We start from the raw sequence: 15,984 nt of genomic DNA on the forward strand, positions 1-15,984 counted from the left end.
TGCACCCAAAGATCCATCGGGAGAGTTCGTTTTGCAGTGTGAATTATAATGTATTTCTGTATTCTAATAAATCTTTTCATTTCTGAACACTACTAAATTTTCCAATTTTTGTCGTTTTTCTGTAACATTTTTAGTACTTATATCAGCTAATTAATGGGAGACAAAAGTCAGTCTTTTATGGGCACTGCCCGTTTTACTTTTTTTTTTAAAGAAAAAGTATCAAAGTAAAGTTTGGGTGCAAAAAAAAGTTGTTTGCGGATGTACAATTTTAATAGCAGTCCACAGTGCTGCAGAACATGGAGGAAAGATCAACCAGCAATGAAAAGGGGCAAAGAGAGATTACATTCAGAGGTGGAGTAAAGATTAAAGAAAAGATGTCATTAAATATAGTAGAGGACCAAGAAGGATTAAAAGGAAAGAGGCAAGAGAAGTCATTATCTTTAGATCACATTACAAGATTGTAATTTAAAAGAGCTAGAATCTGAGCACAGATTGTGGGAAAGGAACATACTTGGAAGAGAACAATTTTATAAGTCAACAGGTAAAACACAAACATAGAGCAGATGGTAGTTTTGCAATTAATTTGCTGGTTGGTCATCAAAACTACTGATTATAGTAAATCCTTTTAGTAAATCATGGCCAGCAGTCAGAACAAAAAGCGTTTAAATATCATTCATTTAATGAAATTTCATTAACAGCGGTTAGCACCGAAGTCTCACAGCTCCAGTGACCCGGGCTCAGTTCTGGGTACTGCCAGTGCGGAGTTTGCCACTTCTCCCTGTGACAGCGTGGGTTTCCGCCAGGTGCTCTGGTTTCCTCCCACAGCCAAAGACTTGCAGGTTGATCGGTAAATTGGCCATTGTATATTGCCCCTAGTGTAGGTAGATGGTAGGAGAATGGTGGGGATGTGGTAGGGAATATGGGATTAATGTAGGATTAGTATAAATGGGTGGTTGTTGGTCGGCACAGACTCGATGGGCCGAAGGGTCTGTTTCAGTGCTGTATCTCTAAATAAAAAAACATAAAAATATAATCTCGTCTTCCTTCTGATCTACGCATTATTCTGGTGCCTGCAGATTTTTAATGCAGTCAGCAATTTCCCTTGCAGCCAGGCTTGTATCACGATGACGGTGAACAGAACTCTCTGTGTGCACAGGTAGTAATCGCACCCGATGCTGTAATGCCGGTGATTACTTCACTTTTTTATCAATTCCAACTCAAATTCCAGTATTTGGTTCTAAACCCTCCTTGAGGACTTTAAGGACACTATCAAGATTTGCAGTTATCTCCGAGCAGATCACTCACTTCAGCTTTTGCACTAGTATCTGTGGTCATTTCATTTGTGAGCATAACAGAGCCCACAGACTTTCTCTTGTTCTTGCTGGCACAACTGCATCTCTTTCATGCTGAATTTTGTTTTTAAAAGTACTTCAGATAAAACCATGCAGCTTCTCAGTGACTTTACAGTACAAAGGAAGAACTTGCATTTGTACAGTGACTTGTACAACTTCATGATATCTCAAAGCATTTTACAGCCAATTAATTGTTTTTGAAGTGTCGTCACTATTGTAATGTAGGAAATGTGGATGCAAATTTAAGCAGAGCAAGCTACCAAACCTTGCAAACCAGCAATGTGATAATGATCAGATCATCTGTTTTGTGATGTTGGTTGAGGGATAAATATTGTCTAGGACACTGGGGACAACTCCCCTTCTCTTCTTTTCAAGATAGTGCCATGGGATATTTTACACCTACCTGTGAGGGTAGTTAGGGACCTCAGTTTAATGTCTCTTCCAACAGTGCAGCGCTCCCTCAGTTCTGGATTGAAGTGTTAGCCTGAGTTATGCGCTCAAGTCTCTGAAGTGGGACTTGAATCCACAACTTTTCTACTTGGGCAAAAATGATACCAGCTGAGTTACAGCTGACTTTCTTTATTCTTCAGACATCACAATTCAAAGTGTTAGAAGTATTAAAAAGAGAAAGGCAGTAATTTCATGGCTATTAGGTCAGTTCTAGATTTTTGCCATTTTGGAGAGAAGTTTGGAGATTGATCTGCAACTGAAAATTTACAAGCACTGGTAAACTGGAAACAATAACACCTGTGTTACAAAACTGAGTAGCATCCAACTTACTGTGATCAATCCCACTGGAGATCACAGAAGCACTGCAGTCAAGTAAAATAATTGATGTAGACCATGATGCAATGGGCAACTTACAATGCTCAAAGGAGAAAGCACATTCTGCCAAATGTAACTGCAGCAAGTCTGTGCTCCAGGAGTACCCCTGGCACTCACCAACCTGAACTCTGGCACAAGCCAACACAAGAAACAGCAGGGATAGGGAGGGAAAGGAGAGGGGTGGTCCACATTCCAGTGCCAAGGAATATGGAGTAAATGCAGGTACATGGAATTGAAGTGAGTATCAGCCATAATCCATCTGAATAGTTTGAAAGGTTGAGTAGCCCATTCCTGTTCCTATGGCTCAAAACTAAAAAAGGTTCTGTTGCAGCACTGTGTGGGGCACTAGATGTCACTAGGTTGCTGCCATGGGTCTGGCATTCAGAGAATTACAAAAGTTGTATATTTAAACGGGTTTCAGATCCAGAACTACACACCAGTCAATGCATTTAAGCAGGTTACTCAGTATACAAAGCACTTAGAGGCTATTCAACTCAATGACGTGCTACATAAATGCAAGTATTACTTGTCTACCACACCCTGGAAATCAGTGCTCCTGGCTTCGAAATGGCAGGCCCCGTTAATCAGAAGAAAAGCACAGAATGTTATCATGTACTTATTTGAACCACTTAATTGAAGTCAAAAATTAATCAAATCCACAGGTAAGGGGCCAAATTTCCGACACATTCTTATTCTTATATACTGTTGGCTTTACTTCAGCCTACTCTTTCCTTGCCAGAGAGGTGACATGCTACAGTATCTGGCACCAGTGATCTTCCGCACTGTAATTACTGTTATATTGCAGCCACTGGACATTGTCAGCAGCAACATGCTGGAGTGCCTGCATAGCACCACCTGGTGGCTGTGGTGAGTTGCATGTTTGACATTGGCATCACCTTGTGGCAGGGAAAAGATACTGCAACAATATAGAATCAAGGATTAGTTCTGGAGACCATTCGGCCCATTATACCCATGCTGGCTCTTTGAAAGAGCTATTCAATTAGTTCCACTCCCCTCATAGCACTGCAAAATTTTCTCCTTCAAATATATATCCAATTCCCCTTGAAATTTATTATGAATATGTTTTCAGGCAGTGGATTCCAGATTATAACAATGCTGTCTATAAAAAAAGCTTAATGTCGCATGTGATTTACCCTAATTACTTTAAACTGTTCCATCTGGTTACCAACCCTTCTGCAAATGGAAACAGTTTCCCCTTATTTACTCTCAAAACCTTCATGATTTTAAACACTTCTATCAAATCTCCACTTAACCTTAAAATAAAAGCAAAATACTGCAGATGCTGGAAATCTGAAATAAAAAGACGAAATGCTGGAAATACTCAGCAGGTCTGACAGCATCTGTGGAGACAGAAGCAGAGTTAACGTTTTGGGTCAGTGACCCTTCTTCAGAAGTGGCAAATATTAGAAATGTGAAAGGTTTTAAACAAGTAAAGCAGGGATGGGGCAAGAGATAACAAAAGGAGGTGTAGATAGGACAAGGTCACAGAGAATAACTGACCAGAAGGTCATGGAGCAAAGGCAAATATGTTAACGGTGTGTTAAAAGACAAAGCATTAGTACAGATAGGGTGTTAACAGACTGACAACTGAACAGCTGCAAGTACAAACATAAAAAAAGTGGGTAGACAAACTGAACAAACTAAGATAAAATAAAATAAACACAAAAGAAAAATAACTAAAAATAAAAGCAAATGAGATGCTGTTACTCGAGCTTGCGTTGATGTTCACTGGAACACTGCAGCAATCCCAGGACACAGATGTGAGCATGAGGGCGGAGGGGAGGGGGAGCGCATTGAAATGGCAGGCAACCGGAAGCTCAGTCATGCTTTCAGACTGAGCGGAGGTGTTCCGCAAAGCGGTCACCCAGTCTGCGTTTGGTCTCCCCAATGTAGAGGAGACCACATTGTGAGCAGCAACTACAGTATACTACATTGAAAAAAAGTACAAGTAAATCGCTGCTTCACCTGAAAGGAGTGTTTGGGGCCTGAGATAGTGAGGAGAGAGGAGGTAAATGGGCAGGTATTACACCTCCTGCGATTGCAGGGGAAGGTGCTATGGGAAGGGGACGAGGTGGTGGGGGTAATGGAGGAGTGGACCAGGGTGTCACGGAGGGAACGATCCCTTCGGAATGCTGACAGGGGAAGGGAGGGGAAGATGTGTTTGGTAGTGGCATCACGCTGGAGGTGGCGGAAATAGTGGAGGATGATCCTTTGGATATGGAGGCTGATGGGGTGGAAAGTGAGGACAGGTGGAACCCTGTCGCAGTTCTGGGAGGGAGGGGAAGGAGTGAGGGTAGAGGTGCGGGAGATGGGCCGGACACGGTTGAGGGCCCTGTCAACTACAGTGGGGGGGAATCCTCGATTGAGGAAATAGGAAGACATATCAGAAGAGCTGTCATGGACAATAGCATTACCAGAGCAGATGCGTCGGAGACAGAGAAACTGGGAGAATGGAATGGAGTCCTTACAGGAGGCAGGGTGTGAAGAAGTGTAGTCGAGGTAGCTGTGGGAGTCAGTGGGCTTATAATGGATATTAGTAGACAGCCTATCCCCAGAGATGCAGACAGAGAAGTCGAGGAAGGGAAGGAAAGTGTCGGAGATGGATTATGTAAAGGTGAGAGAAGGGTGGAAATCAGAAGCAAAGTTGATAGTTTTTTTCATATTTGCACTTGTGGCTGTTCAGTTTTCAGTCCGTTAACACCCTATCTGTACTAATGCTTTGTCTTTCAACACACCATTAACATATTGTTTGCTTTTGCTCCATGACCTTCTGGTCGGTTATTCTCTGTGACCTTCTCCTTTGTTATCTCTTGCCCCACCCCCACTTTACTTGCTTATAACTTTTTACATTTCTAATATTTGCCAGTTCTGAAGAAGGGTCACCGACCTGAAACGTTAACTCTGCTTCTCTCTCCACAGATGCTGCCAGACCTGCTGAGTATTTCCAGCATTTGTTTTTACTCCACATAACCTTCACTGTTCGAAGGGGAACAACCCTGGTCTCTTCTCAGAACTGAAGTTTTTCATCCCTAGTATGATTCAGGTAAATCTCCTCAGCAGCCTCTCCAAGGCTTTAACATCCTTCCTAAAGTACAGTGCCCAGTATTGGCCACAATTCTCTCTAAGAGCTAACCAGTATTTGAGAAAAGTTTAGCATAACTTTTTTTTTTAAATTCATTCATGGGATGTAGGCGTCACTGGCTAGGCCAGCATTTATTGCCCATCCCTAATTGCCCTTGAGAAGGTGGTGGTGAGCTGCCTTCTTGAACCGCTGCAGTCCACGTGGAGTAGGTACACCCACAATGCTGTTAGGAAGGGGGTTCCAGAATGTTCACCCAGTGACAGTGAAGGAACAGCGATATAGTTCCAAGTCAGGATGGTGTGGAGCTTGGAGGGGGAACTTGCAGGTGGTGGTGTTGCCATGCATCTGCTGCTCTTGTCCTTCTAGGTGACAGTGGTTGCAGGTTTAGAAGGTGCTGTCTAAGGAGCCTTGGTGTGTTGCTGCAACGCATCTTACAGATGGTACACACTACTGCCACGTGCATTTTTGTACTCTATGCCTCTATTAATAAAGCCAAGGATCCCGTTTGCCTTTATGACAGTCTCCTCAACTTGTCCTGCCACATTCAAAGATTTGTGTAAATATACCCCCACGCAGCACTTCTCAGGTCCTGAAAAAACTACATGTGTAGGAAGTGTCATCAGCTGCAGAAGCTCAAGCTCCAGGTTTTGGAGCTTGAGCAGAAGCTGGTGTCACTACTGTGTAACGGCCAGGCTGAGAGCTATGTGGATAGCAGCTTTCTGGAGATAGTCACCCAGCAGCTTAAGAGTGTGCAGCCAGAGAGGGAATGAATGACTGCCAGACAGACAAGGAGGACCAGACAGTTTGTGCAGATCCCCTCCCAGTGCATCTTGCTCTCATTGGTATTCAGAACTGAATACTGGTTAGAGAGCAATGGTTCTTCAGGGCACTATGAATGAATGAGTCAGCTGCACACTGGGAGAAGAGAAAGGACAAAAAAGCAATAGTGATAGGGGATTCAATAGATAGGGGAACAGACAGGTTTTTCTGCGGCCACAGATGCGTCTCGTGGATGGTATGTTGCCACCCTGGTGCCTGGGTCAAGGATGTCACCGAGCAGCTGCACAGCATTCTGAGGGTGAGGGAGAGTGAACAGCCAGAGGTCCTGGACCATATAGGTCCCAATGATATAAGCAGAAAGAGGAATGAGGCCCTGCAGGCAGATTTTAGGGAAGTAGGAAAGAAATTAAGTAGGATCTCAGAAGTAGCAATCTGGATCACTCCTGGTGCTATGCACTAATGAGTACAGAAATAGGTGGATAATACAGATTGCATGGCTGGAGAGATGGTGCAGAAGGGAGGACTTTAGATTCCCACAGAATCTCAAAGAATTGTTACAGCGCAGAAGGAGGCCATTCGGCCCATTGTATCCGCATCAGCTCTCCGAAAGTGCCATTCCCCCTGCACATTCTTCCTTTTCATATAACAGTCTAATTCCCTTTTGAATGCTTCAATTGAACTTGCCTCCATCACACTCTGAGGCAGCACATTGGGACAGGTTCTGGGAGAGATGGGACCCGTACAAGCTGGACTGGTAGCATTTCAACAGGACAAGGACCAATATCATGCCTGGCAGTCTTGCTTGTGTTATTGGGAAGGGCTTAAACCAACTTGCTAGAGGAATGGAAACCTGAGTGTACAATCAGAAAGAAGAGAAGCAAAGCTGGAAATGGAAGGCAGCAAATTAGTGAGCAAGTATGGAAGGCACACTTTGGTCTGCCCGGAACTTGCTGGTCTTCCAGCGCAAAGAGCGGTCGACGACATTCCAAGGTCCAGCACTACGTGCTGAGGGACGCACTTAAGCTTGGAGCAGCTGCCGCAAAGGCTCAATGGTGAAAGGTCGCTATGCAAGGCCCTCACACCATAATATACAGAGGGGCCGGAACCTGTGTAAAACTCCTCAGGCAGTATGCACCTTAGAATGTTTGACATGTAACGGCAAGTGCAGTGAGGCACCTCATGTCCTGTATTGCATTTTCATGTAATGTCAAATTTAAACTGTTATGTAAAGTATTTTTACAAATTTTTATGAATAAAGTATATTTTTGGGAAAAAAAATGTTCCAATCCTCTCTGGCTACAGGTATGGTGCTGGAGGGCTGCTTACGTTGTACCATTGTTTAAAAAGGGAAGGGATAGACAGAGTAATTATAGACCAGTCAGCCTAACCTTGGTGGTGGACAAATTATTGGAAAACAATTTTGAGGACAGTATAAATTGTCATTTAGAAAGACACGGATTAATCAAGGACAGTCAGGATGAATTTGTCATGGCAAGGTCAAGTCTGACTAACTGGATTGATTTTTTTGAGAAATTAACGAGGAAGGTGGGTGAGGGTAGTGCATCTGATGTAGTCCAGATGGATTTTAGTAAGGTTTTTGACAAAGTTCCACATGGCAGACTGATCCTGGCAAGTTGGATCCAAAATTGGTTAAGTGGCAGTAAGCAAAAGGTAATGGTCGATGAGTGCTTTTGTGACTGGAAGGCTGTTTTCAGTGAGATTCTGCAGATCTCAATACTAGGTCCCTTGTTTTTCAAGGTACATATCAATGATGTAGACTTAAACGTAGGGGTCATGATTAAAAAGTTTGCAGATGTTCCAAAAATTGGTCACGTGATTGATAATGAGGAAGAAAGCTGTAGACTGCAGGAAGATATCAATGGACAAGTCAGGTGGGCAGAAAATGGCAAATGGAATTCAATCCAGAGAAGCGTCAGGAAAGGGCAAACAAGGCAAGGGAATACACAATAAATGGTAGGATACTGAGCTGTGCAGAGGAACAAAGGGACGTTCGAGTGTATGGCTACAGATTCCTGAAGGTACCAGGACCAGGTAAATAAGGCTTTAAAGCATATAGGATGCTTTCCTTTGTTAGCTGAGGCATTTAACATAAGAGCAGGGAGTTTATGCTAGAACTGTGTAAAACACTAGTTAGGCCACAACCAGAGAACTCTGTACAGTTCTGGCCACTCCCTTACAGGAATGATACGATCACCAGAGAAGTTAGAGAGGAGATTTACAAGACTGTTGTCAGGAATGAAGAATTTTAACTATGAGGAAAGACTGGATAGGCTGGGGTTGTTTTCTTTGGAACAGAGGGAGCTGAAAGGAGATTTAATTGAGGTGTACAAAATTTTGAGGGGCCTAGATAGAGTGATAGATAAGAAGAACCTATTTCCATTAACTGAGAGGTCAATAACCAGTGGGAATAGATTTAAAGTAATTGGCAGGATTATAGAGGAATTGAGGAGAAATCCTTTTGTTCAGAGGATGGTGGGGATCTGGAACTCACTCCCTGAAAGGGCGATAGAGGTAGAAAGCCTCTTGCATTTATAAGCACATGAGGTGCTGTATACTACAGGGCTATGGACCAAGAGCGGTGTAAGGAAATTTGCATTGAAATACCTCACATTCCAAGACAAAGTGGAGATGCATGTTCAAAAAGTTCCCATCCAGGACAATGGCTTGAACAAATTATCTAAAACCACCCTCATTAGCAAGACATTCAAAGCCATCTTGGAGCATCCATTACTAGAGATGTACCCTCGGGGGGGGGGGGGGGAAAACATTGAAACAATGCAACCTGACAGAGATTTTGCATTCTTTTACTTTGGACCTCATTAAAAGTAAAAGAAAAAACTGAGAACACCATGTGACAGTCTCCCCAGTCTGTGTGAACTTAAGAGTTTTTGTTACATATTGGAGACGAGCTCTGAGAGCTAACAAGTGCAAGACTCCGGTGGACTGCGTCTCTCTCTCTTTCGTTCCAGGTAACACTGTCTGAGAGTGTGGAACATCCAAGTACACCATTGCTACAGACAAAGACCCCGGGGGAGAAAGCCACCGATATCACTGTCTCCAAGAAAACCCTAAACCAGGTGGACCAGCTGCAAGTGCACTTCTATCAGTCAGAGACTTCAGAACCACGAATTCAGCTGGAAGGCAACTGAATTAGCAGAACACAGACTACATATTATTTTTATTTGTTCTGGACTCTAATCCAACCAAACTATTCTTCATCTCTCTGTAATCTATTTGTGTGTGCACGATTCTCGTGTGTACGTGTAAAAGTTGGAGCGTGGTTTATTATTTTACTTCGATTGGGTTTTGATTTTTAAGTTACGACCAGGTGAGAAAGGGGTCTCAGAGCAGAACGTTTGGAAGGCATCACTTCAATTCATCACCTGCCTCAACACCAGTAGTGACAGTCTATGACTGTACCTCAGTGTTATACAGTGAAATACTTGTGCCCACCAATACTGCACCCCAGTGTCAATGACAGACCATATCCACCAGTACAGTACTCGAGTATTGTTTCCCAATGCTATAGTGACAGACCACTACCCCAGTGTTATAGTGTACTTGTACTCACCAGTTACTGTACCAGCGTTATACAGTGACAGACCTGTACCCACCAGTACTGCACCCCAGTATTATATAGCGACAGACTTGTATCCGTGTTATAGTGACAGACCTGGACCCCCTACACTGTATCCCAGTGTTAGTGACAGACTTATACTTCAGTATTGTAGTGACAAAGCTGTACCCACCTGTTATACAGTAACAGACCTGTGCCCACCAGTACTGTACCAGTGTTATACAGCAACAGACTTGCACCCACCAGTACTACACCTCAGTGTTATACAGCGATAGACCTGTACCTACCAATATTGTACAGTGTTATAGAGACAGACCTGTACCTACTGGTTCTGTACCCAAGATATGTAGTGATAGATCTGTACCCACCAGTATTTCACCCCACTTTTACACAGTGACTGACCAGTACCAACAAGTACTGCACTCTATTGTTACACAGACCAATACCTGACAACACTGTATCCATCTTATTCAGTAACAGTCGTGTACCCATTACTAGTGTACCCCAGCGTGATACGGTGAGAAACTTTACCCACTAGTACTGTCTTCTTCTTCTTTGGCCTCCTTGACTCCCACGACTTATGATCAATGTCACAGGACTTCATGTCACGTTTGCAGACATCTTTAAAGCAGAGACATGGATGGCCGGTGGGTTTGATACCAGTGACGAGCTCGCTGTACAATGTGTCCTTAGGGATCCTGCCATCTTCCATGCGGCTCACATGGCCAGGCCATCTCAAGTGCCGCTGGCTCAGTAGGGTGTATATGCTGGGGATGTTGGCTGCCTCGAGGACTTCTGTGTTGGAGATACGGTCCTGCCACCTGATGCCAAGGATTCTCCGGAGGCAGCGAAGATGGAATGAATTGAAACGTCACTCTTGGATGACATACATTGTCCAGGCCTTGCTGCCATAGAGCAAGGTACTGAGGACACAGACTTGATACACTTGGACTTTTGTGTTCTGTGTCAGTGCGCCATTTTCTCACACTCTCTTGGCCAGTCTGGAGCAGTGGAAGCCTTTCCCATGAACTTGTTGATTTCTGCAACGAGAGACAGGTTACTGGTGATAGTTCAGCCTAGGTAGGTGAACTCTTGAACCACTTCCAGAGCATGGTCGCCGATATTGATGGATGAAGCATTTCTGACGTCCTGTCCCATGATGTTCGTTTTCTTGAGGCTGATGGTTAGGCCAAATTTGTTGCAGGCAGCTGCAATCCTGTCGATGAGTCTCTGCAGACACTCTTCTGTGTGGGATGTTAATGCAGCATCGCCAGCAAAGAGGAGTTCCCTGATGAGGACTTTCCGTACTTGGGTCTTCGCTCTTAGATGGGCAAGGTTGAACAACCTGCCATCTGATCTTGTGCGGAGGAAAATTCCTTCTTCTGAAGACGCGAACGCATCTGAGAGCAGCAGGGAGATGATCCCAAACAGTGTAGGTGCGAGAATGCAGCCCTGTTTCACGCCACTCAGGATAGGAAAGAGGTCTGATGAGGCGCCGCTATGTTGAATTGTGCCTTTCATATTGTCATGGAATGAGGTGATGATACTTAGTAGCTTTGGTGGACATCTGATCTTTGCTAGTAATCTGAAGAGACCACGTCTGCTGACTAGGTCAAAGGCTTTGGTGAGATCAAAGAAAGCAACGTAGAGGGGCATCTGTTGTTCGCGACATTTGTCCTGTAGCTAACGAAGGGAGAACAGCATGTCAATGTTGGATCTCTCTGCTCGAAAGCCACACTGTGCCTCAGGGTAGACACGCTCAGCCAGCTTCTGGAGCCTGTTTAAAGCGACTCGAGCGAAGACATTCCCCACTATGCTGAGCAGGGAGATTCCACAGTAGTTGTTGCAGTCCCCGCGGTCACCCTTGTTCTTATAGAGGGTGATGATATTGGCATCGCGCATGTCCTGTGGTACTGCTCCCTCATCCCAGCACAGACAAAGCAGTTCGTGGAGTGCTGAAAGTATAGCAGGCTTGGCACTCTTGATTATTTCAGGGGTAATGCTGTCCTTCCCAGGGGCTTTTCCTCTGGTTAGAGAATCAATGGCATCACTGAGTTCCGATTTTGTTGGTTGTTCATCCAGCTCAAATCATGACAGGCAGAGACTGGGCTGCATTGAGGGCAGTCTCAGTGACAACATTTTCCCTGGAGTACAGTTCTAGGTAGCGCTCCACCCAACGGTCCATTTGCTTGTGTTGGTCAGTGATTGTGTCCCCTGATTTAGACTTGAGGGGGGCGATCTTCTTAATGGTTGGCCCAAAAGCTCTCTTAATGCCATCATACATTCCTCTGATGTTTCTGGTGTCGGAGGCCAGCTGAATATGACTGCATATGAATATGAATATGACTGAATATGTTGCCAGTAGTCATTTGCACAGCGCCTGGCTGTTCTTTGTGCAGGGCTTCTGGCTACTTTATGTGCTACGGATGTTAACTCGCTGGGGGCTTTCTTGTACTTCAACAGTGCAATGCACTTTGGGGCTATGACAGGTTCCAGCTCTTCAAAGTGAGAGTGAAACCAGTCTGCATTCTGCTTCACACGTTTGCCATAGGTGGTCATTGCTAAGTCATAGATGGCACCTCTGATGTGGGCCCACTAGTACTGTACCAAGTCTTATAGTAACAGGCCAGTACCCACCAATACTGTAGCTGTTAAATAGTGACAGACCTGTATCCACCAAAACTGTTCCCTAGTATTATATAGTGACAGACCTATTTTCACCAGGACTGTTCCGCAATGTTATACAGTGACAAACCTGTACCAATCAATACTATATCCAAGTGTTATGCTGAGATCAGTACCCACCAGGACTCTACACCAGTGTTATACAATAAGATATCTGCACCAACCAGTACTGTTCCCCAGTATTATAGCGAGACCTGTACCCACCAAAACTGTTCCCCAGTGTTACACAACGACAAACTTGTACCCATCAGTACTCTACCCCAGTGTTATACTGAGACCTGTACCCACCAGTACTCTTCTCGTCTTATTTTTAACAGACCCATACCAACTAGTACTGTATTCCAGTGTTGTATCGCACCAGACCTATACCCACCAGTACTGTACCTCAGTATTATATAAAGTAACAGGCTTGTAGCCCTATACCCACTCGGACTATACCCCAGGTGTTATACGGAGACCTGTACCCACAAGTACTGTACCCATGTTTTATCATGATAGACCGGATATGCTCAAACTGTATAACTCATTGGTTAGGCCACAACTTGAGTACTGTATGCAGTTCTGGTCACCTCATTACAGAAAGGATGTAATTGCACTAGAAAGGGTACAGAGGAGATTTGCGAGAATGTTGCAGGGACTGTAAAAATGCAGCTATGAGGAAAGATTGGACAGGCTGGGGTTGATCTCCTTGGAACACAGAATTCTGAGGGGCGATCTGATTGAAACGTACAAAATTGTGAGGGGCCTGGATAGAGTGGATGTGAAAGGTCTATTTACATTAGCAGAGAAGTCAGTGACTAGAGGACGTAGATTTAAAGTGATTGGTAGAAAGATTGGCGGGGGCGGGGTGTGAGGAAAATCTTTTCACCCAGAGGGTGGCAGCAGTCTGGAACTCACTGCCTGAAAAGGTAGTAGAGGCAGAAACCCTCAACTCATTCAAGCGCCATAACCTGCAGGGCTACGGACCAAATGCTGGAAGGTGAGATTAGACTGGATGGCTTGTTTTTCGGCTGCAGCAGACGCGATAGGTCAAGTGGTCTCTTTCTGTGCTATAAACTTTCTATTATTCTATACCCACCAATACTGTACTATTTTAGAAAGTGACAGACCTGTATCCACCAGCACCATACCCCAGTGTTATACAGTACCAGCCATTCCCACCACTACTGTACCCTAATGTTATACTACTAAGGATGCTCTCTCCAGATGTTTGAAAGAATAATATCAGTACTTCTGAAGTTTTAAGTGCACAGTATGAAGGTTTCACACCCACCTGTACTTCACCCAAGTGCTAATGACAGCACTGTATTTAGAGACCATTCAAAATGTAACTAACATAACCTGCAGCCCAGCTTGATGCTGACCAACCGTGTGTGAAAAGCAGGGTTGGCTGGATTGCACCGTACCATTGAAGGCTGGAAGGGGTTGGAGGTGGTGTGTGCTGTAGATATCATTCCTGATCTGAAGGCGCAGTTCTGCATCCTTGTTCAGAAGCTGTGGTAGGGTTTCCTCGCAGAAAGGCGTCTTTTCTAGAATGACCACGGCATCTCGAACCTCTCCGCAGTCCTCTCCAACCTGTCACATTAAAGAAACTGCTTACTAAAAACAGACAGAACAAAGCCCTCAGCCACTACCAGAAAGCATGGTGGCATGTGTTTGCTAGAGTGACTACATTCTGACCATAACTGACTAAATAGAAACCTGTGCCAATCATTACATTGACATAAGAGCAAAATACTGTGGATGCTGGAAATCTGAAATAAAAACAGAAAATGCTGGAAATTCTCAGCAGGCCAGGCAGCATCTATGGAGAGAGAAAAACAGTTAATGCTGCAGGTCAATCATCTTTCATCAGAATTGGGAAAAGTTAGAAAGGTTTTGAACAAGTGAAAGGGGAGAGCATGTGCTAGAGTGGAAGACAGGAGAGATTAAATGACAAAAAGGTTGGCAGTGCAAGGCCATAGGGAGTGGTAATGGAGGAGGTGTGAATTGCAGAATGATAAGCAGCTACCATCCAAAAGCAAAACAAGAGAAAAAGGAGTGCAAAAACAAAATCTGCAAAGAGAATGGAAATAAAATGGGGCGGGGGCAACAATGAATTCAATAATTGCAGACTGTTGAAGGCTGTAAAGTGCCTAATCGAAAGATGAGGTGCTGTTCATGGAGCTTATGTTGAGCTTCATTGGAACACAGCAGAAGGCCGAGTACAGAGAGATCAGAATGAGAGCAAGGTGGAGAATTAAAATGACAGCTGACCAGAAGCTCGAGGCCATGCTTGAGGACTGAATGGAGGTGTTCTGCAAAGCAGTCACCCAATCTGCATTGGTGTCCCCAGTCTAGAGCAGACCACATTGGTGAGATGCGAATATATTATACTAAACAGAAAGAAGTACACATAAATTTCTGTTTCACCTGGAAGGAGTGTTTGGGGTCCTGGATGGTGGTGAAAGAGCAGGTGTGTTGCCTCTCCTGCACGATCATGGAAAGGTGCCGTGGAAGGGGAGGTGGTGATTGAGAAGTGGCCAGGGTGTGGCGAAGGAACTGATCCCTTTGGAATGTTGAAAGGGGAGTGGAAGATGTGTTTGGTGGTTACTCCTCCCACACTATCTTATCTCACCCTACTATACCTTTCTCCCCTATCTAGCTTCCTCTTAGGTGCATCTATGTTACTTGCCTCACGTTCTGCATTCTCACCACTCTTTAGGTAAAAAAGTTTTGTCTGAATTCCCGATTGAGTTTATTTGCAACTAGCTTATGTTTATGAACACTAGTTATGATCTCCTGCACAAATGGAAACATTTTCTCTCTGCCTAGCCGATCGGATGCTTTCATAATCATCATTTGGCCACTTTGAATGAGATCAGCAATTAGCAGACAACTGTGTGTGGAAAGAGTGGTTTTGTGGGTTGAGATGGAGAGAATATGCCCAACTGGATTCCAAAGCAAGACCCAAAAGGTAAAAGAATTGTGTAATAATCCACTGAAGAAAGAATCATCCTTCTGTTTATGGTCTCAGTCTTAGTCCCAGAGCCAAGACTGGGTGAATGTGATGGCAAAGTGCCCCTCTCCACCGTTATACATATCAATCAGCCATGGCTCAGTGGTAGCACTCTCACCTCTTAAGTCAAAAGGTTGTGGGTTCAAGCTCCAGTCTATGGACTTGAGCAATATAATCTAGGCTAACACTTCAGTGCAGTATTGAAGGAGTGCTGCACTGTTGGAGGTGCTGTCTTGCAGAAGATAATAAACTAAGATTCTGACCGCTCTGTTGGCACTATTCAAAGAACAGCAGGGAAGTTCTCATGATAGCCTGGGCAATAGTTATCCCTCAATCACCACCACTAAAACAGATGATGTGGTCATTTACCTTACTGTTGTGCATGCGCACAAATTGGCCACCATATTTCCTTACATTATAACAGTAATTCCCTTGAGTTTAGAAGATTGAGGGAGATCGAAGGGAGTAGTTTAAAATTACAAAGCGATTCAATAGGTTAGATAGGGAATGTCTTTTGGTGGGGAATTCAGAATTAGGGTACATAATTAAAATTAGAGCCAGATCATTTGGGAAGGACATTTGGAAACACATTTTCAAACAAAATGCAGTGGATATCTGGAATTGTTTCCTCCAAAAGGCTGTG

General features: G+C 44.2%; 1 protein-coding gene across 1 annotated transcript in view; it reads right to left on the reverse strand.

Moving 5' to 3' along the window:
- dcps (decapping enzyme, scavenger) overlaps positions 1-15,984 on the reverse strand; it is a 47,594-nt gene that overhangs the window by 19,027 nt on the left and 12,583 nt on the right. The window contains exon 2 of the mRNA XM_068054253.1: positions 13,750-13,918. Coding sequence (XP_067910354.1) covers positions 13,750-13,918 — 169 coding nt within the window. The remainder of the gene's footprint in view (positions 1-13,749; positions 13,919-15,984) is intronic.

This window comes from Heterodontus francisci, chromosome 22, assembly GCF_036365525.1.
Source record: "Heterodontus francisci isolate sHetFra1 chromosome 22, sHetFra1.hap1, whole genome shotgun sequence".
Taxonomy (NCBI): Eukaryota; Metazoa; Chordata; class Chondrichthyes; order Heterodontiformes; family Heterodontidae; genus Heterodontus; species Heterodontus francisci.